Below are 23,409 nucleotides of genomic sequence, written 5' to 3' on the forward strand. Positions count from 1 at the left end.
TGTCCCAGATTGGCAAATCTGCCTTACAGCACGCCAGATCTGAAGATGCGAGGTACGACGAGCGGGGACGCGCATCGGCATCGGGATCAGGAGTAGAACTTCACGATTTGGCCATATTTTACACGATTTGTCGTCACGATTCGTCGAAATCGGACAAATCGGGTAAAAAAATCGCCATGTGTGTGGCCAGCTTTAGCCTTGGGCAGTGATAAAGTGGATGGAGATAAAGTACCAACCAATCAGCTCCTAATTTTGTCTCTCTCCAAGGCTTAGTACATCTCCCCCACAGTGTCAGGTGTAGACACACCTGTGGCTTTCCAGCTGTGGTGGAACTACAAGTCCAATCATGCCCTGTCATCCTTTTTCCCTTCCCTATAGAAAAGATATGGGAAGCTTGCGTTACTCTTGCTGTCCTGGAGCAGCAAGTGCCAACATGTCCAATAAAGGCATGCTGGAACATGTAGTGCTGCTGTTCTGTGTAGCCGCATGTGTAACAGTATCTATCATTTGTATAACACTGCTTAGTTTAACGACATTGTAAAAGTACGTTTTCCTGTTGAATGATGTTTATCAGACCGAACCTAATATACCGTGACATGAGAAAGCCCCAAGCCACCCTCAGAGTGTGACCATGTGTACTTCCCCATACGGAGATTATTCTCAATATCTCTCTGATCATGGAAATACACTTATTACTACTGAGACTATTATAGATAATCAGATAACACACAATCAAGCCCTCACATTTAGCCCTCACCCCAAGCTGTTTCTCGAGGCGTGTTCTGCATTTTTACAACTTTCCATCGCGGCCTTGACACTTACAGAACAGTAACTTCCCTGTCATGATTGTGCTACCAAGTGCTATCGGGTTACACACACACATATTTTATATTATATATACGCACACACACATATATATATACGTATATGTATTATACACACATACATTCACTGTATCTCTTCTCACTTCAAGTAACGGGAAATTTGATTTTCTTTCATGTCCCAATCATTTATAAATCTGTTTCAGGAGTAATCCCTTACCCACAGAGCTTACAATCAAGTAGGGGTAAGTTAAGTTAATCATACTTATAGTGTAAAAAATGGCAAAAGGCTTTTTTTTTGTTTGTTTACATTTTACACTATTTATTTCAGTGAGGGTGTTTGGCAAAATATTTGTATATAGTGTGTGTGTGGGAGATGCTTATGCTCTGGACGATTGCAAGCTCTTGGGAACGGTACAACAGTTATTACAAATAGAAGACTAATACAATGTTGTACTAAAGCTATTATGTTGTAGGATACTCTACAGGGAGAGGAGGGATGGATTGTGAGCATTGGGAGCCGCTGTGGCTGTCCCATAGGCGTGAACTTTAATGAAAGTTACAGAGAGGAGGTGTGAGGCTGGAGCTGGTTTACGGGAGGGTTCATACAGCTGACAGTAGCCCACATCAGTGACACCACCCCAACCAATCACACCGGGCAGGGGAGGAGAGCTGAGACCTCACCCCCTCATCACAAACTTCACCAAAGAAGAAACTTATTAGCACAGAGAGGCTCAGAACAAAAGTGTCTGCTGTAAGAGAGGAAGCAGCATGCTGCCAGCCAGGGGCACTCAGCAGCAGCATGACAGCGAGCAGCAACAGTGCTGACCTGGACATTTCCCTGACTGCAGAGCTGACAATCACACATTCGATGGACGTTCTGCCAGACTGAGAAGCCCAGCACCAGTGGGGGAGTTACACCTGGCACTCACCTGGCTCTGCTGAAGCTGTAGGGTGCCCATTGCATTGATTGGGAATAAAACACAGACTTGACACCAGCGCTGCGTAAAGTGCAGAAGGGACCCTTGGCACAGAGAGGGGGGCACTGAATGATGCCCGGCTGGATCTGACCTGAAGACAAACAAACATGTATGTTGAGCAAAACATGACGACCCCCAGCACCAGCGCACTGGGCAGCCTGGGTGGCAGCCGGCCCCCCACCATCCCGGCGGTGATGTTCATCTTTGGGGTGGTGGGGAACACGATCGCCGTCATCGTCCTGTGCAAGTCCCGCAAGGAGCAGAAGGAGACCACCTTCTACACGCTGGTGTGCGGGCTGGCGCTGACCGACCTGCTGGGCACCTGCCTGGTGAGCCCGGTGACCATCGCCACCTACGTGCAGAACCGCTGGCCGGGGGGCCATGCCCTGTGCGAGTACAGCTCCTTCATCCTGCTTTTCTTCGGCCTGTCCGGGCTCAGCATCATCTGCGCCATGTCCATCGAGCGCTACCTGGCCATCAACCACGCGTACTTCTACAACCACTACGTGGACAAGCGGCTGGCCGGGCTCACCCTCTGCGCCATCTACGTCTCCAATGTGCTCTTCTGCGCCATGCCCAGCATGGGGCTGGGCAAGACCACCTTCCAGTACCCCAACACCTGGTGCTTCATAGACTGGAGGACCAACGTGTCCACCCACGCCGCCTACTCCTATATGTACGCCGGCTTCAGCTCCTTCCTGATACTGGTGACGGTGCTGTGCAACGTGCTGGTGTGCGTGGCGCTCATCCGCATGCACCGGCAGTTCGTGCGCCGGACCTCCCTGGGCACCGACAACCGCATCTCCGACTTCAGGAGGCGCAGGAGCTTCCGGAGGATGGCCGGGGCCGAGATCCAGATGGTCATCCTGCTGATAGCCACCTCCGTGGTGGTGCTGATCTGTTCCATCCCCCTTGTGGTGAGTCCGGCGCGCTGCGCAATTCTCGTGCGTAATGCTGGCTCCTGCGCTTTTGCGCTCAGTCTATGCTCTTTATATCACTCACATTGACCTTAGGAAAGCAGAGGGGTCTCTCTAAACGTTTTAGGAACTAAAAGTCCCAGCATGCTGCCATGGCATGCTGAGGCTTTTCGTTCCACAACATCTGGGGAGTCCTTGGTCATCCACCAACATGACCTTCTTCCATCAGGTACAATAAGCTCTGCTTCTATACTTCCCATTTAAACGATTGTAGTCAAGTGATCTATTCCAGTGGTTCTCAACTCCAAACCTCAGGCACCCGCAAAAGGTCATGTTTTCCGGATTTACTTTTATCATGCACAGGTAAGTTTATCTATTGTGCTTTGTCTGTAATTTTCCAACCTGCTTCCACTGACAGAAATCCTGAAAACATGACCTAGTTTAGCGTTGAGGTTGAGAACCACTGATCTGTTTAATTGATGACAAAGGTACTGTGCCACAGGTGACTGTAATCATATATTATTATTATTATTATTAATAATAATAATAGTAACGTTATTTATAAGGCACTTGCTCCCAATATAACTCATAGTGCTTTACACATGATACAATAAAAAATAGTACAGACTACAGAAAAAAAGGGCTAATAATTTGGGTAGTATTGTTTTTTTTAAGAAACTAAAGAGAATTAATGAAATGTTTGAGTAACATGCAAAGTTCTGTGCTTGATGCATGTTGGAGGGATTTCATTTAATTAAACCCTTTACATTTTTTAATTGAAGCAAAAGGCAAATACATAATGTATACAATGAAAACAGACTGTTAGTGAAGCTTGGCATTGCAGGTTTCACCTGGGCGCAGCCATGTACGTTGGTCACACACCTGGTATGTGGAATCAATGGTCTCACATATACTACAAACATTCACACCAAACACCTATAAACGTCACTGTAACTGCCAGCCCCTTACAGCAATGAGATGAGTGTGCTCTGCTTCTGAGCTTCCAGTAATACCAGTTCTAAAGCATTTCCCTATAGTATCAATCTAGCAGATAAACGCTAATTGCAAGATCATTTGAATTCAGCTATATGTCTGCACATGGTGCTTGACTAAACGGGGCAAAGCCAGAGTAATATTTTGACCTTTGGAATGACACTTATTTACCCACCACAAAGATTCCCTATTTCTTTTCCATTGTAAGGTCACATTTTATAACCACTGAGTAGATTTATGATGGTCAGCGTGACTAATTGCAAATCCATTGCTGAGAAAAGTTATTATTGCGTCCACCATGAAAACAGTCATCATACAGAAGTTTTAACATTTTGTGGTTAACCAATACTACAAGACAATCAGTCATTATACTGTATTTGTAATCACAGATTCATTCATTGAAAATACACTATTTATTGCAGGATGATGAGATCTATCTATCTATCTATCTATCTATCTATCTATCTATCTATCTATTTATCTATCTATCGTTACTGCTTCTAAATATATGGTTGCAAATTTAAGTCTGTTTAGATCGATCAAAAGGGTTAACTCTGTCTACTTTACACAGTGCAACAGTACAGTTTACAGGATAGATTGCTAGCTGTGAGTTTAATTAAACTTTTCATAACCCTCTACCTTTTAGCCACAAAAACGATTTTATTTTGTTCGGCATTAAGTATTTCTGCTGAAATGCTGCTAGAAATGAGCATTAGCCAAAAGGCAGTGATTTGTGCACAACCACAGTAGATTCCCTCAGTAGAGAAGTGGATCTGGCTTCTTCGGTTGTTAAAACAGTAGCCTATTGTGTTTATCTGATTCTAGAACTGATTTCCTTGTTCTGCCAGTTTGCCAACGTAATTAACACAGAATGCTCTCCACCCTATATAAACCAGTGGAGGTGCAACTCTGGAGTTGGCAGCACTTGGTAAGGAGAATTGATTTAAAATGAGAGATAAAAAATGAGTAGGTAGAGATCAGGAAAGTGATGTAACCAAGTGTCGCTTAACTAGTGAAATGAACATCATTTACATGTGAGCGCTGTGACAGATGTGTTAGGAAGACGTATGTAGTGCACTTAAAGGCACAAATACTCATCTGATCTAAATTCAGTTTTGTGGGCACGAGTCACAAGAAACTGAATCAGTTTCTTGAAGCAAAAACTTTTTTTGTGTGTTTGGCTTTCACACTGGGCGCTGACACTAAACTCCATGCTTACTGTGATTTCATAGCTGCATGCTTACTGTGATTTCATAGCTGTATATATATATATATATATATATATATATATAATTATATTTATTATATATTTCAATAGTAGTACCAAATACAGAGTGAGCATATATGCTTACCTAAAACCTATATTGCACACAGATTATACACGGCTAACCTTTGCCCTCAAGAACTCTCTATCTGAATTCAGAACTTCTCAATAAATGACATATTCAGCCATCCCTTCTATAATCTTATTCATATCACAGTTATGAATAGGAATTATGGTGATAAAAATGGTTTGTAAGATAAGACACTCTCAGCCCTGCAGTTCCCCATCATGTGCCTGCCCTTCATTCATACATGTCTTTAGACTATTTTGGTTGTCTGTATTCCATTGTAATGCACTTTTTCTTTTTGGGCACCATAACATTCAGATCGGTGCCAAAATCTTGTGTGTTTATCTTTGCGCCAGCAGCCGCGGCTGTTGCCCGGGCGTTCCTAATATGACATTCACGGAAATTCTGCCAAGATGAATTAATCCTTTAAATTAGTCACAGCACTGCAAAACGCATTTATTGTCAGGCAGTACAGAGATTTGGGTAGGAATAAAAGTGGCACAGGAATTTTGGACTAATTGCAAATGTATTAGTAGTCTTTAATGGCCCATTGAGCTGCTTTAGAAACCGTTGAGTCAATTTACTTCATTCTGCCGGTGTAGTATTATGTATCTTAGAAATAAACCAAATATTCAAGCTCCATAGCAACCAAGAGAGACAGAAATCTTAGTGCCATGAAGTAACTGTACTTGAAGCGAGTCATTACATACACTACATGAACCTGGAGTCATTAGCTCTAAACTCTTTTATCCTGTTCTATGATGTAGCGCTGTATATAGACAGCCTGTTGGAGCATGCCAGTAAGCAAGCCTAGCGCTATTCATTCACTGTTATTTAACATCACAGTCACTTTAAAGGTGCGTACACACTTGCCGATATTCTGGACGAGTGAACGATATCGTTCAGTCGTTCACTATATCGGCCAATTTGTATGCACAGACGATAACGACCGACGATGCGGGCTCCCGCAGGTCGTTGGTCTTTGTCGTTCATCGCCCGAACATGCAGGCCAATCTGACGATATAGTCAGGTTGTTGCATGTTCGGGAATGAGGGAGGGAGCCCGGCACTGAACAACATTGTTCATGATATCGTTCAGTGTTTGTGCTCAATGTCGTTAATGACACTGAGCACATCCCTGCCGGGGACACACTAGACAATGTCGCTCATGAAGCGAATCGTCTAGTGTGTACGCACCTTTAGCAGTTACAGAAGTAGGTACAAGCAAATGACCCCCACCTCCTTCCGTAAAGGGGCCAATCCAGCTCTCCTCTTAACTTGCTGCTACATTCTCCACTCTCCCTGCCTACCCCATCTGTGTCACCTCTGTTTGTCTGTCCCTCCCCCTTAGAATGTAAGCTCCTATGAGCAGGACCCTCTACCCTCGTGTGCTTCTCCTTACTCCACCTTCATCTACTTCTTCCTCTCTACCAGGGTACCTAACACTTGATTGCTTTGCATTGTTGCTTATCTGGGTGTTATGGTCGCGAATGTAGCAAAATATATTATCCATGTCCTGTATTGTATTGTACTGTATTGTATTGTGAGTCACTGTAAATCAACCTATTTTTTTATGTACTTTGTAAGGCACTGCGGAACACTTGTGGCGCCATATAAATAAACAATAATAATAATCCATTAGACGACTTTTTGAATGATTCAACCAAAACCAGTTTTGGTCGTAACGTTCATAAAATCGTCTAATGGATAGCCGGCAAGGACCAGCGATGCGTGTGCACGCTGGGTCCTTGCCGACGCCGACTAACTGGAACATGCTCGTCAACCTGACGACGACCGTCAGGTTCCATGTGTTAGCAGATAGGAGGTCAGTCTCCTGCACTGAATGACGTCCAGTGATTGCCGTTCAGTGCGGGCACCACACCTAGGCGACCTGAGGGACTGAACGCTAGTCGTTCAGTTTTTCAGGTCGCCTAATGGATAGGCCCCTTAACAGTATTGACCACATTTTTGTCCATTCACCATTAACCACATAACTGCGCATATATCAGGCACATTGCATACTCGTATTGTCATTTAGTTAATTTCAAAGAGATCAACCCCTCCCCCCCAACCTTATAAAGTTTATTTAATCAAACTTCAGCCAAACTAAACTTTTCGTTTAGCGTTTAGTTATCTATATAGTTACCAATCTTAATATAATAGAAAATAATAAGACTTTGGGACCTTACAACGCATGTGAAAAGTACGGTCAACTAAGTCATTTTATCTTATATGTCCTTGTGTAAATCTGGGTGCACACCTAAAAGATATATCTGCAGATGGCGGTTGTTCATACACACTGAACAACCATCATGTTATCTGGCCACGTGTCCTGCTGACCAGGAGTCGCATCGCGCCCCCCTAACCGCGGGCTATGCTTCAAGTGTACGGGCAGATGGCTGACCGCCCGTACACACGGCATGATGTGCAGATATATCTGCCATACATCTGTGCAGCACAGCCGCCACCATATGTCTGTGAACGATGGAGTTCACAGACATATCGCTGGTACACACTGGTCGACGTACACATGATATATTGGGCGATCAATTGATCGGCCTATATATCTGCCAGTGTGTACCCAGCATAAGATTGCAGACAGGACCCTTTTGTCTTTATGTAATTTAATACCCAGGCTTGCTTTACTACTGTGTTAATGTGCAAAGGCAAGCTAAACCTGCCCGTTAGAGATGTCTTATTTGAGTTACGCAACCCACGAAACGCGTTAGTGTTGAAACATAAATGTTGCACCCATATAAACCAGGTACAAAATAACGATGATGATTGTGGTCTCTTTGCTTCAGAAATATCTATATTGCTTAACTTAAAGTTGCAATTATTCAAGATGTGAGCAGATTAAAATGGCGAAACGCAAGCGTGCAAAGGCCTCTTTTCTTATACGCCAAAGTGGCACTTTTATGTCCCACTCTGCATCTGGGCCAGATGGATCTGTAATGTACAGCCAACCGCCTGTCTGCACAAACTGCCTACAGATCTGACCAATAGGCGGTCAGTCCAGACCACAAAAAGACACGTGTGGCCAGCTTCAGGTTTCTTCATCTACTATCTTCTGAGCTAGCCAGTAAAGGCTATCACATTATCTCCAGTGTCTCCTGTATCTATTAGTGGCTGGTATGGTACACACACACAGGGCTGCCAAATCTTTATCCTGCACTGTTTGTTGCACCCTGGCTGAGTTTATGATAGCCGTCGCACATGTTGTTTTGTTTACTCAGTAACACGACCGGCAAGCGACGGCAGCTGTGTCAATTTGTTCTTTTCTAAAACTGCTAAATGTGCTCTCTTTTAACTTATTAGCCAGAAGAAATATTCCCACTTGCTGATTACACTTTTAGCCTTGGACACCTGAATGGAAACCTTAACATCAACTGCAAAGTAATGCATCACACAGCCAGTGGCACCAAAGTGCGCTCAGCAGCACGTCTCTTCACCGCAGTGCTAAGCGATGACTGGTTCTTTAGTTCAGCAAGTATACAGTTGTGCCTGGGGCCACAGTGATTAGAGCTACCCAAGTGTGTTTAGGTTACAGTGACAGGACAGTCATAGGCAACCTGATACACTTCAAGGGCTGCCTATTCTTCAACAGGGCAGCGCACTGCCCTGAGTCTCAGTAATTCGTTAAAACAACGCAGTTAATAAAAGTCAGAGACGTCCATCTGTAATAACTACAAGAGGCATTATAAACCATTATTAAAAGTTATACCAAACATACTGTATGTGACAAAGTAGGAAAGAACTTGGGGAAGCTTGCGACCATCACCAACATTCCGTCATCCTGTCATTAAAGGGTGCGGCCACATTACTAACAGATACTGTAGGTCGCCCGCTTGGCTCAGGCAAGACAGAACGATACCTGCATCCAATATGCGTGTGGACAAATTGGACATCTATAAAGCATTTCAGCAAAACAGATACAGTAGATCACAATTTATTTATTAACATGTATTTATATAGTGTCAGCATATTTTGTTGCACTTTGCAATTGGGTACAAACACAGAGACTGGGTATGCAGAGACAGACAGCGAAGTGGCTGGGCGATGATTGCGCACGTTTACAGTTAGCAGCTGTCATAGTAACTATTTTACAATTGGGTAGAGACCTAAAGAAATTCAATTACAGCAACGACTTTCAGCACCTTGGTTGTTTTTGGTCAGTTACTTACCAGCGATTTATAGCAGCTTATTTTCTATGTTGAGGTCTATGTAAGTAATTGTTATTTGCTGTGTAGCAGAACTATCGCCTTCAACTGCGCAGTTACACATTTAAATATGTTGCTTCAAACATCTTCTTGCATCCCTTGACTGTTGAGTAAATGAGCGATTGGGGCCCGAGGGCTCAGGCTGGGAAATGCTATTTTGACCTGTATAATGAGATTTTAGAGAGAATAATTGAGTTATTAAGCAGCATAAAGTAACAGCCTCTTTAAAATGTAATCACAAAACTTTGTGGGCCTCATAGAAACATTTTGAAGGGTCCACTACTCCCTGCTAGAGAGACAATTCTCCACAGTAGTTGCTCATTTTATGTCCCATAGTAGTGCCTTACAGTAGTTGCTCATTTTATGTCCCATAGTAGTGCCCTACAGTAGTTAATTTTATGTCCCATAGTAGTGCCCTACAGTAGTTCATTTTATGTCCCATAGTAGTGCCCTACAGTAGTTCATTTTATGTCCCATAGTAGTGCCCTACAGTAGTTTCTCATTTTATGTCCCATAGTAGTGCCCTACAGTAGTTAATTTTATGTCCCATAGTAGTGCCTTACAGTAGTTCATTTTATGTCCGATAGTAGTGCCCTACAGTAGTTCATTTTATGTCCCATAGTAGTAACCCTACAGTAGTTAATTTTATGTCCCATAGTAGTGCCCTACAGTAGTTCATTTTATGTCCCATAGTAGTGCCCTACAGTAGTTCATTTTATGTCCCATAGTAGTGCCCTACAGTAGTTCATTTTATGACTGAAAGTGGTGCCTTAGTTCATGACATGCACCCTAGTAGTGCCCTAGCTCACATTATACCATACAGTGCACCTGCACCCAGTTCATATTATACCATATTATAGTGCCCCAAGTTATCAATATGCCACATTGTACTGACACCAGTACACATGCCACTGACACCAGTACACATGCCACACAGTGCCCCCCACATTATTCCACAGAGTGTTTAGCAGGCAATTCCAGGAAACTAGCTGACAACTTTATGACCTGGGTGAGTTGAGTCAACCCCCAGAGGTGTGCCCCTTAAGCCTCTGGGTCCCATAGTAATGGCACTCCCTGTACCCACAGAAGCTGCGCCCATGATTCTGTATATATAGATAATAGAAACAGCACCTACTTAATTGAGTTTGGAACAGATGCAAAAACAAGAGTTACGGCAATTTAATTAAAGTTATACAGTTGGCCGTCATCATGTGTAATAACTGTATATGAAGTTCACCGCGCACCATATAATTTGGTTTAATTTTGCGAAATAAACAAATTCAGTTTCTATCTCCATTGGCTCCACTTTTAAAGTGTGCTAAGCTACCCAAGTAAATACGTTGTAGCTAATTACAAAATTATACTTAGAAATCTTGCGACACTTGTTTCCTAGGTAAAAGGTGGCACTACTTGTTGCAGTTGTTAAGTAAAAAAAAAATAGACTTGTTAGTATAAATGGCCCTGCCTTCAGGGCGTATGGGTCAGTGTGTTGCTAGTGTAAACTTGAACAAATAGCTCAATAAAACAAAACAAAAAAAAACCCTAAATAGGTTAGATTGTCAGGCAAAGATAATTAGGCAAACATGCAGATCACTGACTTAAGCTATACACCTATACAATCATCGAGCCGTTCATCCAATATCGAGAGAACGGCCGTTGGAATGTATAGGTGTGTGTACGCTCTCCCGATGCAGGAACGTTAGCTGATAAACGGCTTTTAACGCCCCTGCAACGGGCGGGATCGGGAGGTCGCATCTTATGTGCTGTTTAATATTCATCAGGTCGACCTCCCGATCCCATAGAAGCCCGTACACACTGTGCTATGTCTGCACAGTGTGTACGCGGCTGACAGGGGGTCACACTGGGGGACAGACTGCACGGCTGATCGGGACAGTTTTACCCGATAAGCCTGCAGCCGAAAAAGTGTGTACCCAGCTTAATACTGTACAATTAACAAAGATACCAATCTGCTAAGGGATATAGCTATGAGACCGGCAGCCGCATAACCGCAGGTCTCAATCCCGACACTGTAGTCCCGGCAAGGGATTTAACATAGGCATCGAAATACCGACGCCAATGTTAATCCCGGCGCAGGAAAGCCGAGAGGACGCTGGACCGACCATCCTCTGAGTATAGTGAGTATACACTAAGCCGGGGATGGGGGGGTTAGGTTTAGGGACTAAAAGGGGGAGGTTAGGGTTAGGCCCCCCTAAGGGAGGGTTGGGGGGGAAGAGGGGCAGGGTTAGTATACTTACCTGTGCTGTCGGGATTTTCACCCATCGGGCTGCTAGCGTCGGGATTTGAACCGCCGGCCTAACGTCCGGCAGTCATTCATACTGATTCCGTCTGCTAACATGGTAATCTAGAAAGAAAAGATGCCCCCTGGTATTGGGCCTCATTCAGAGTTGTACGCAATAGCATAGCAGCTACGTCTTTGTGCTACATTATGCAAAAGCCACAGGAGGCGTCTTGCTTAAATATCTGTGATCCTCTGCTGCGTCCGGAAATGCAGCATTGGATCACTTGTGGGATCATGGAACATCTGAGTAACCCACAGGTTACAAGACGCAGACCCTGTCCTCGGCACACCTTAAAATCGGGGCCAGCATGCCCCCCCTCCCCCCCCCCCCCGTTTTCAAGAAAGCACCTTGACGATGTCCCAAAACAGCCGCAATCAATTATGCTGCAGCTTAGGGGGCCCTGCGACCACCCTCGCAGACACAGATCAGCACACGCACAGTAAAAATCCTGCGCATGTGCCGATCGGCAAACATCAGAGTTGTACATACTGTAAACCATCGGGTTTTCATGATTGAAAGCTAGACCATGGAGCAGTTAATGCATAAGCAGGCAGACATGTAATATTACTGGGAGAAGTGGGTATATCTTTCTCCAAATAGTCCTAACAAGTCTGAACAGGAGTTTTTTTAACTGCGTTGTTAATAAATATTGAAAGTAACATCTAGCAAGTATACAACACTAATTATATTATCCGATTACCATTCATGCACAGGCAGGCTAGTGGCACGAATGCACAATCCCACAGGAGTTACACTAAAAGCAACTTATCAAAAAAGTATAGGAGAAAAGATTTACTATACACACTGTGTGCCGGGTTCAGCGCGCTGTCACACAGGGGTGTGCAGAGGGTGCTCACTGTATTTAATGGCAGACAGAAAAGCAGATTGGGAGTATACATTTCCTGTATTTACCGTGTCCTCTGGAAATGAATCCTTGGCATCTGGGAGTATAATTGGATTTGTCTCTGATGTGTCTGTTATTCTAATTTCTTTATCTGCTTTTTTTTTGTTTGTTTTGTTAATATTTCGCTACAAAATATCTTTTATTGAAAGTTCAATGTCCGGTGATACATTAGTGGATAAAATAAAAATACTTTGATGATTTTGTTTGTAGCTAATATGCAACATGTAAATGTCATCACTACACTTTAGTGCTCCACTACATTACATACCATAGAGTTTGTATTTGCTTTGTTCCGTAAATTACTGAACTCTTATTTCAAGTGTTTTTTTTATTTGAGCCTCCAGTCTAAAAGCTGGGTACACACTAGGCCGACCCTCCGACCTATCTAACAATTGGTAAGTGCAAGCACACTTGCCAATTATTCGGGCGATGTGTCTGCGCTGTCAGGTTGAGATGTCAATCACCGCCGGGCCCCTGCAGCATGTGTACGGGCGATTGGCGGGTTGCCCGCACACACCAGCAAATGCACCCATATACCTGCAGATAAATCGGGCATCTGCTGCGCTGCAGGGACGATCCGATATGTCTGTGAACGACGTTGTTCACAAACATATAGGGCGTACACACCTGCCGAGGTGCTCGCGATATAGTGGGCGTTCGATTTGCACAAGCGCTGCGTACAGAAACGCGGCTGCACATGCAGTAATGTCCCCCTCTGAATCAGACACTATAGTACATGCTAGTTGCTGTCGTGCTGATAAGGAGATGTCTGTGTCAGGGCTCTTACAGAGAGGTCATAAAACAAACCCTTGAAGTTTGTTGACAGGTTCTTGAACTGCGAACCTTTGATGCCTGTTGGAATTTCAAGGATGGACCCTCATCTGTTGCCTGGCTGCTGAGCTATAAACGTACAGATACCCTACAATTATAGTACACTACCTTCAATGTAAATCACTGCGTCCAAAACACTACTGCAAGCTTTTATTAAAGGTAGGTTACTGAACTGTAAGTGCAAATGACAGAGTTTAACCCCATAGAAAAATAGGAACAGAGTATTATTTTGGAATAGGGGAGTTTAATGGATACCTTTTATTGGCCTACTGAGAATATATATATATTGGAGTCTTATAAGTTTCTAGATTTCTGTCAGGCATTTTGAATACGGAGACATACTGTACTGTATGTAGTGTTGAACACTTGCAACCTAACAATGATCTGTTACAAATGAAAACGGCCTATATGGTCCAAATTGGATGAGTCAGGTAAGCTGTAGGCTCAACAAACTTGATTTGGATTTGAGGGGTGGGGGTCATCATTTGACCATTTATCCAATGCTTGCAGACCAGTTCAGTGTAAACATGTATAATTCTGTGCATTCCAGTCATATCTCTGTATCATCAGGCAAAGTCATTACGTTTAGACAATAGAGAATACCACAGGATGCATACAAGCCAATACATTAAAATAACCTGATATTGGAAATCCCTTTTAAACTCAGAACAACACTCAGACAGTAAAAACCCCAGAACATGGAATTACAAGGAAAGACAGCCGGAACATGTAATTACACATAATATAATATAGTACAGCCTGCTAGGCTTCCACAGGCGGTAGATTACTTATCTGGAAACAAACAATATAGAGAAGGGTGGAGTGTGATAAGTGATATGCTAGGTATTTTTTTTCTTTTTTTATTTCTGTTTGTCAAAGGCATTGGACACAAAGTATAATGAGGAGTACAGTGCGGTCTGGCTCCGATATCAGTTCTTGCAGTGCCCACTGTAAAAGGCATGTTATTGCACAAATCATGTTTGTAAACGGTGAGGACAGGGAAAGATTTGCAGGTGCTGCCACCTATTGGTCACTGCGGCAAATGACATTTACCCAAAACTACACAACAAAACTAATAATGCATTGAATCCAGGATTACGTTGAGTATTGAGGACCGTTAGTAAGGATCATGATTACAGAACAATAGGGTTTTGTCCAGTGGAATTAAGATTAAGGACCGGATTCAGACCTGCTCGAAAGATGCGATCGCTCGCTTGCAGAAAGGGGCCGGATTTGTAAATTAAGCGCTCGCAGTGCGTCGCGTAAGGAGTCGGACGCCCACTGTGTGTTAGCGAGCTACGGCAAAGTGCATTCGCAAGTGTCTGAAGATGCCCCCTTGCCACTCGCAACACACGTCATCTCCGGGAAATGAAGGATTAATCGGGACCATTGTGAGCCATCGGAGCTGCTTGCAGCCCTTGGGGTTGCCTTTCCCCGCCACAAGCACAGCGATCAGTGCGTGCTGAAATACATGCAGGTGACGTGTACAATGACGCTACTTTGCTAATTATGCACGCCCTTTAAATAGTGTTTTGCCGGGCAGACACGCTTGCGTTTGCAACACCACTCCCCCGTTCACAAGCACCTTCCCCTGTTACCACCCACAAACGGCGCTATCTGTCACTCAAAGTAGCGACCTGATAGTGGCTTACGAGCAACCAAAAGCAGATCGCAACGAATGGCTTACACACGCGCACTGTGATTTATATGCATGCTCAGATGGGAGAAAATCGCTCAGAGCGAGCGGGTCTGAATCAGGTCCTAATTTCAATGCAATTTATTGCGCAGGACACAAATATATAATTGTCTAAAAGCAGAAGCGGAGAAGCCATAGAGCTGGTGCACGTGTCAATGGCGCACGCAATGGTGGTGTGTCAAGAATCACCGGCGGTGTTACAGCGCGCAGAGACACTGAGAGTAAGCATGTCAGTCCTTGCACACTCACACGCAGGCTACTACACCAGGGGAGGGCTGATATTAGAACTTGCCTATTATCACAGCCGCCACTCCGGCAATAGACGCACGGCCAGGCGCAGCAGCGGCGTCTATCTCTTACTCAGGCCCTTGACGTACAAAGTGACATCACAGGATCAATGTTGGCACCGCAGAATGTAGCTTCAGATTCATTTAAAAAATCAAACTAGAGCTAATTGTGTGCTGAGCAGAAGGTGTTTATGGAGATCCTACACTATGGCTTCAGTGCTGAAAACCAATAGTCCCAAATTCGCTGGGATCACCCAGATTCACAGACCCCAAAAGAGGGGGGTTATCAGGAAAGTGATCGCGTACCTAACCCGGCAGATCAGGGTGGGTTTTGGACAAACAGAGGACGGGGCTTGGCGGATCAGGACAGGGATTATTTTATCCCATCTTTGCCCTGTGTAGACAAACAAATAATAGATCTGTTTTTATTTTTTTTAGAAGTACCTATATAACAGTACACAGTAAATAAAATTTAGCACCAAGAAGGCTTAATGTAGTGTATTGTGCGTCATGCTTTAGTAATGTCTTCCTCGAAAAACTGATTGGATGCATTCTTCATGAATAAGTGATTAGGTCACAAGATTTGTGTTTAGGTGACAGGTAGGCTGTGTGCACTGATGATGGCACTTAAGCTGTTGTGTTTTAGTCACCAGGGCTACATAGGGGCATTTCAGAAAGTCTCTTGTTTAGTAGAAGATAGAAGCACTTGACATGATATAAATAAAATTGCTTATCTTTGCCCTGTGGGTTAGGTGTCCTGTAAGCAAACGTAGATAAATGTTAGTAATTCTCTTCTCCACGGTGTTATCCGTTTTCTAAACAGACCCTTATGCCACTAGCACCATTTTAATGAAAAAGCCCCAACATTGCCACTGATTACCCCTCTGTAATGTGATCTGTCCTTTGTCAGTATTTATTAGAGTGGGGGTTGTAGGCTGCTTTCTCTAAACTCCCATTTACTTCAGCTTTGCATTAACCCCAGGCGAGGGGCAGCCAGCGTTCTGTAATAGAGGTTACTTGGAGAAGTCGGCTTTCTGCGCTCTAGAACCCATACTATGCTGGTCCTGTGTAGCAGAAGTCACAATAACAGACATTTTAGCCACAGACGACTAATAATAATAATGAAATTATGCGATAAAGTCTTCTATTTACACATTATCATTTTATTTCGCCATTATTGTTCAGTAAAACGTGTATATTTTACGGAACAGTATTTATGATGTCCGATTATGGCCCTGTACACAATTGGGTTGACGGTTCAAGATTGTGACAGCTCTGTTGATTTAAGCAATAATAGCATTGATCAGTCTAAGCAGGTGATTAGGAACTGCTCTAGTTCTAAGAAACCTTCTAGTCCAACAAGTTTCGACAAGCTAGTTCTCTTTGAAGGAATTAACATCACCCTGTATACACTAATAGCTCAAAAACGCTGAGGAAGCTATTTCTGAGATGGAAGGATTGCATCTCCGTACAAGAATTGGCTGATCTGCATTTTTAAACCTCACTTCTAAAAAATCTATCTCTCTCTCTCTCTCTCCCCCCCCCCCCCCCTTGAGCAGACGAGCGGGCTACACTTCAGACGATGTATACCCAGCCCGCCGTCACCCGGCATGTGCATACACATTTGCCGATGCCAGGTCCGATGGGGGGAGGAATGCGCCATGCTGCAGCATGACATCATTAGTGATATCTCCTGTCGGCCCTGCAGTAGGGCTGATGGGGGATGTCGCTAATGTGCATACCACGGATACACATTAGACTATGGGCCTGATTCAGAGCCGCTCGCTATTTGCGGTCGTTCGTTTTATAAAAAGGGGTGGCTATTCAAATGAACCGTTCGCACTTTGCGGTCTGTTCACGCCTCTAAGTCTGAACGAGCGAGCAAAACTTGCGGTTGTAATTTTGTAAAATACGCCCCCTTGCCGCTCGCACCATACGTCATGTCCGCTATTTATTAGATTAATCGAGTACATCGAACAGCGTATGAACTGCTCGCTATTCTTGTGGTTGGTTTTTCAACCGCTATTTTGCGAGCAGTTCTGAGTTAAAAAAAACCAAGTGACGTGGTCAATGATGCTGCTGGATTAATTATGCACACCCATAAAACGCCCGTTTTAACCTTTAAGCACGCCTGCGTTCTGATCTCCACTCCCCGTTTTCAAGCACCTTCCCCTGTTACCACCCACATACGCCTCCTCCTGTCACTCAAAATAGCAGGCATTCGCTATATAGCGAACAAACGATTTTCGGTTCGCGCATGCGTATTACAATCCGTACGCATGCGCAGTTGTGCGAACATCGGTCAGAACGAACAAGCGGCCGCTTACGAGCGGCTCTGAATCAGGCCCCATGTACCTCTGTCGCGGGGGATGCAGTCAGGAAGCCGACGGTCAAAATGCCGACACGCGGCTTCCCGACTGTCAAATTCCGGCTGGGTACTAAAGACAGGTGTCGAAATCCCTACGCCTGTCATTCGGCCTGGCATACCGAACAAAGGTAAGCCGGGAGGTGGGCGCGGACAGCCGCGCGGGGGGTGATGGTTAGGTGTCAGGGCTCCCCCCCCCCCAGAGACTTAGGTTTCGGCTGCGAGGATGGGGTGGTTAGGTTTAGGCACTTAGGGCTGGAGCGAGTGAGCTGTGTTAACGATGACGACTTTTGAGCCAAGAATATGGATCAATATCCGCATTTTGGTCTGTGCGCTGGTGTAAGTATGGGCAGCTTAAATTTAGCTCTGCCTCAGCCCTTATGTTGGTGCCTTCTAAATCATATTTACCTACTCTCCCGGAAGGGTCTGGGAGGCTACCGATTATTCTGACGAGTGGATGGATCTCCTGCATCTCGACTATGTCTTAGTGAAGTTGGCAGGATGGGGAGCGTAATAACGGGAATCGCGGGTCCATAGGTAGGGGGCGCGGCCGATATGAAGATATGTCATTTGATCTCCCCGCGGACCTGCATTTCGCCGCATTTTGCCGTGAAGAGTCTGGCCCGTCCCGAGTGTTCATCTGCTGTTTAATCCAATATTATGCAGTTGTAGGCAATTATAGTCGAGAAGCGACACGCACGTTAATTGCAAAACATGACTTGCAGCACACATACAGTATATTATATAATATACTGTAAGAGGTATGGATGGACAACTAAATTTGTCCTTACTAATGTAGCTAATTCAGCTGGAACCAAGGATATTTCTGAAGTACATCCTAACCAATATTCATGAGGCACTGGTCCTACTGGACTGAGAAGCATCAGTGCCTGATTAAGGCCCCGTCGGGTCCTAGACAAAATAAAGGTTTGGGCATTCTTCTTGTCCTCCATACCACAAATAAGAGTCATCTGGACCCCTCTGTGTTCACTGGAGGCGCCCTTGTCTCCTAATGGCTAGACTGCATTCTCTTGAATATTGATTCAGGCCACAAAATGGCAGCTTCCAAAGTGTGCAGACAATAGGTGCCCTTGATGTTTTACATTCTGTACAAAATTATGCTCCTGTTCTCTTTGAGATATACAAAGTTCTTCTATTCTACTGGGTTTAACCACAACCTTAATTTGTAGTGGGATTGGTGCATAAATCTCTGTCTGGCATTTGTTAGTACTTAAAAGAAATGTACTTAAAAGAAATGCCTACAGCCCTTTCCGTTCCTGTACATATTTATATTTAGATTACAGACATAGTTTCTACTTTGATGAAAAGGTGATATTGTTTCAGCTCTTAAGAATTAAACGGCATGTTTCGTCTATGGCAAATAGACTCAGCCAAGCAGATGGTCATGCGTCATGCCAGTCAGTATTGTAAAGTTAAAATCATCCACAAAAAAATAGCCGAGATGTGTACATTTTATAGGGATGTGATCATTTGCTGTGGATGTCTAGGTGTATGGTCTACGCTCTAGAGATAAAGAGGCTTCACGCCCCATAAACAAATATAAAAGTATGTATTATATTAATTGGTCTTTCAAATTCCATCCCATCTCCATTTGATTGTCGGAATTAAGAATGTTTTATCTTCCTCTACATCAATAATTAAGTTGTCCTCTCTCTTTCTCCCCCCAGGTACGAGTTTTCATCAACCAACTCTATCAGCCACCACTGGTGACAGATATATCAAGCAACCTAGACTTGAAGGCTATCCGAATTGCCTCGGTGAATCCCATCTTGGACCCTTGGATTTATATCCTCCTTCGGAAGACTGTACTGAGCAAAGTTATAGAAAAGATCAAATGCCTCTTCTGTAGGATTGGCGGTGGCAGAAGACCACACTCTGCAGGAAGTTTCAACTGCACCGAGGGCAGAAGGGCATCTTCAGCTCTTTCAAGTCATTCCCCCTCCTTCGTTTCCAGAGAGTTACGAGAAGTTTCAACGTCACAGACTTTACTTTACCCTCTCGAACTAAGTGATGGTAGTTTTAGGGGTAGCACAGTTTTACCGGGGGCTACCATGGCCATTAATCTTCCCGGGGCACCAGACCGGACGTTACGTGGTTCTGACCAGTCAGTTTCTTCTCATGGTGCAGAATCTGAGCAGGTACTGCTAGTAAACGAGACTCGGCCAACAAGGGTCAGTCAAAACGGCGCCTCACCCAAGGGGAATCCACTTCATGTCACTTTTCCAGACGAAACATTGAATGTATCGGAAAAATGTATATAGAGACTTCAGGAACTAGCTTCTAGTAATGTTCTACATACTCCTAACAAGGACACGGTCTTGTTACAAGAACTCCATTAAGACATCTGAGGGTTCCTGATAGAATTGGAGACCAGAGAACTGATAGATGCAAAAAGTGTTCAGTTTATTGGAAAAACATAATTTTTGTGTGTGTTTTTTGTTTCTCCTGACACTATTGCATATTCCACTGGCACTTTTGAAGACTGTACAGCTTTATTTAAAGGGCAGCTGTTTTTAGAGGGTCAGAAGATCAATTGTTTTATGACTCCCGATTACCTAGTTGACACTTTACCGGGCAAGTCCAGTTTGTCTGTTGTCAATGTTTTTAGCTAAGCTTTAAAAATGTGAATTTTTATGGATGAATATCTGTGTGTATATGGGATCTTAAATGTATTTATTGTCTTCTCTATGAGAAGGTTTTCAGATTAAAATGTCTAGTTTAAAGAATTAAAATGCAATATCCTCTTTTTTCAAGAATATTGCTGGAGAGCTTTTATTAAATATTCTAATACAGTTTTGCACTAAATTGACACTTACCATCAACCTATACATGAATTGTTATGGCCAGTTGTAGAGTTTGTGCAGACAAACACTGTAATACGATTTTGATATTCCGGGGGCACAGTATCTAAAATAAGTAGGCATTGGGAATAGGATAAGATGAATGTAAGCCCAGCTTTGCCTGCCGCCCCACTCTAAAATAAACTTGGTTCACCTTGGGGGGGAAGGTGTTCCAGCTCAAGTCAAGTCACCAGTTCCCCTCACTACTATTTATTTGTGGGGCCACCTGTTGTTTGCTCAGATCAGTGGAGACCCAAGACCTACATGGGTGTTGGCAGGCCAGCCTCTCTAACAACTGCTGTTTACCAGGAGAGGCCAGATGAGGATGGTGGTAATGGAATTTAGCCAGCAGAAAAACCCAGGGGCCGGGAACCTCACCAAAGTATTAGTTACAAGCAGGGGCAATGAAATAACCAATTCAACACAAAAAAAAATAATCTAATTTTGGTAACAATCATATAAGCAGCACAACTATAACAATCCTTCCATACTACATACTTAGAATGTACCTGTCATCCAAACTAGATTTGTGTCTTTATACCCACACAAGGAAGTATAGTTTACAAAAAAAATCACACATCCCTCATTAAATTACAGTGGAGGGGGAGGCTCTCATTTTAAACTACCAGAATGATTCTAGGTATATATCTGCCCTTATTTGCATATAATGCTACTGACACTAGGGAACTCCTGTTAGCAAATATGCAAATTGATAAATACAAAATAAGCATTTGAGAATCTTCAGTAATGGATTATCTTTTGTACAATGTACGTGAAAATGTGTTTATTACATCGATGGACATAGATTACTTGTACACAAAATTCATAGGCCTCTGTGGTTAATGATCATTATATTGCTTAATACTATATCATTTTCATATTGAGAATAGACTGAATATGTCCTGGTATAATATATAAAATATTCAAAGTATTAGGCAGTGGCTTACAGTCCATATGTCATCTGTACACTATGAAGGCAGCCATCTTGCAGGTTTATAATATTGCTCCCAGGAATGCAGTTCACAAAATGGCTACCTCCATTGTCTGCAGTCCACCACAGCGTACTTTAACTTGATATAAGTGAAAAAATATTAACAGTCCACCTAAAACAAATTAAATCATTCAGCTATGCTCATTGGTGGCTCTTTTGTCTGTCTGAGTTTTAAATCTGTTGGCGCATTGTAGACTGGTTATTGGTGTAAGACAGAACCTATTTCCCAAAGTTGTAAAATAGGGTTTTGAAAAACGTGACCCAGCTGAAGGTTCAGATTAATTTACTTATCACGGTTGTTTGCTTCTAGGGTCATTGACAGGTGATATTATTAAGATCTTAGAAGAATTGACTCTCCAACTTTGTCCTTGGTGTATTGAATTAGATTACTGTACATTAAGTGCTCCACTGGCTTCCGGATTTTCTAATCGTAGCCATGGAAAAGAACAAACAGCTTTGCTTTTGCGCATTGAGGCAATGCTAGATTTACGTTCATCGAGTCTACAGACACAGACCCCTTGGCTACCTAAGTCACACCCGTTCCAGTGTCCACACCTCATACAGACCATTCTGCAATCTTCTTGCAGAACATTAAATAGTAACACTGCCCATCACATTTCAGTCCGTCCATGGGTAGATGACGTCCCATCCAACGTATTAACATTCCTGAATCTCAGTTTACCACATCCAAACAATAAATATAATCTGCCTCGCTACCTCTGCAACCCCTAGCCTGCCATGACAAATGATGTGTCCCAGACTGGATTCATGGATAGATCAACTGAACAAATGACTTGATGGGTCGTGGTTGATTTGTTGTAATGATCCTGTGGAGAAAGTTTGAAGGAATATATCATCAAACAAGCATGTCCTGTTGCTTTCTGTGGCCATGTGAATTTCTTTACTGTGATTGCATTCTGAACCTGTATTCGTCAAAACGTTTTATCGCCCAACAGGTTGTTTTATGAGGAATTTTGGAGGGATCACAATAAAATGACATTGTTGAATACAGAAGTTGTCTCATACCTTTAGTGGTGTCGCTGGTTCTTAACGGAGTGATGAGTTGAATTATTGGTTCAACACAAAATGGCTGACTCTACTGGGCGGAGGCAACAGGTACATTTAAATAAATAACATTTCCCTTTCTTTAGAGGGTCAGAAGATCAATTGTCTTATGACTCCTGATTACCTAGTTGACGCTTTACCAACTAGGTAATCCGGAGCAGTGAGTTCCCTCACCATTTCAGTGTCGGCTAACAAATCCAAGTGAATACATGGAATTTGCCAGAGTAAAGCCGCACCCACCTAAGCATTAACCATGCCTGAATTTGCATAAACCACACCCCCACTCTTTCCACCTGGCTATTGTATTTTCGGTGCATGCTCCCACTTTTACTCAAGTCTTATGTAGAAGTACACGCCAGAGAAGAACGCTTTTGGGAGGTTGTGGTTTTCAGCCCATTCCCAGTTGGGGTCGACGACCCCTATTTACAACAAGTTTAGGCATCCGTGGTCTGTATATATTGTATTGTACAGATATTACCTTTAACCGCTAAGCAAGTTAATCTCTCAATTAATGGTAATTATTAATACAAAAAGACACAAATGTAGAATATAGCTTAGGTAGCTACGTCATTGTCTTAAATAATTATTCCAGTTACATTTTTATCAATGTAACTGGAATAAACGAAAGGAAATAGATAAACAGACAGATTAATAATATTTGAAAAACATTACAATGTTGACCTTCTGAAAATATAGAAATATATATACAGGTTGAGTTTCCCATATCCAACTATTCCAAAATACGGAATATTCCGAAATACAGAACATTTTTAGCAAGACTGAAAAGTGAAAACTTTGATTTTTGATGGCTCAATGTACGCAAACTTTGTTTAAGGCACAAAATTATT

At 43.3% G+C, this 23,409-nt stretch overlaps 1 protein-coding gene across 1 annotated transcript; it reads left to right on the forward strand.

Moving 5' to 3' along the window:
• Positions 1-1,553: 1,553 nt before the first annotated feature.
• Positions 1,554-22,488, forward strand: PTGER4 (prostaglandin E receptor 4). The gene is made up of 2 exons (XM_088455253.1): positions 1,554-2,718; positions 19,333-22,488. Exons 1-2 carry the CDS (start codon positions 1,909-1,911, stop codon positions 19,924-19,926), a joined length of 1,404 nt encoding a protein of 467 aa, XP_088311379.1. The 5' UTR covers positions 1,554-1,908; the 3' UTR covers positions 19,927-22,488.
• Positions 22,489-23,409: the final 921 nt, after the last annotated feature.

This window comes from Taudactylus pleione, unplaced genomic scaffold, assembly GCF_031769625.1.
Source record: "Taudactylus pleione unplaced genomic scaffold, aTauple2 ptg000647l, whole genome shotgun sequence".
Lineage (NCBI taxonomy): Eukaryota > Metazoa > Chordata > Amphibia > Anura > Myobatrachidae > Taudactylus > Taudactylus pleione.

Excerpts from the sequence above, each read along its gene's own strand:
- PTGER4 (XM_088455253.1), top strand. The coding sequence starts at position 1,909 with ATGTATGTTGAGCAAAACATGACGACCCCCAGCACCAGCGCACTGGGC. Across the intron at positions 2,719-19,332 it reads TCTGTTCCATCCCCCTTGTG|GTACGAGTTTTCATCAACCA; the intron begins GTGAGTCCGGCG and ends TTCTCCCCCCAG.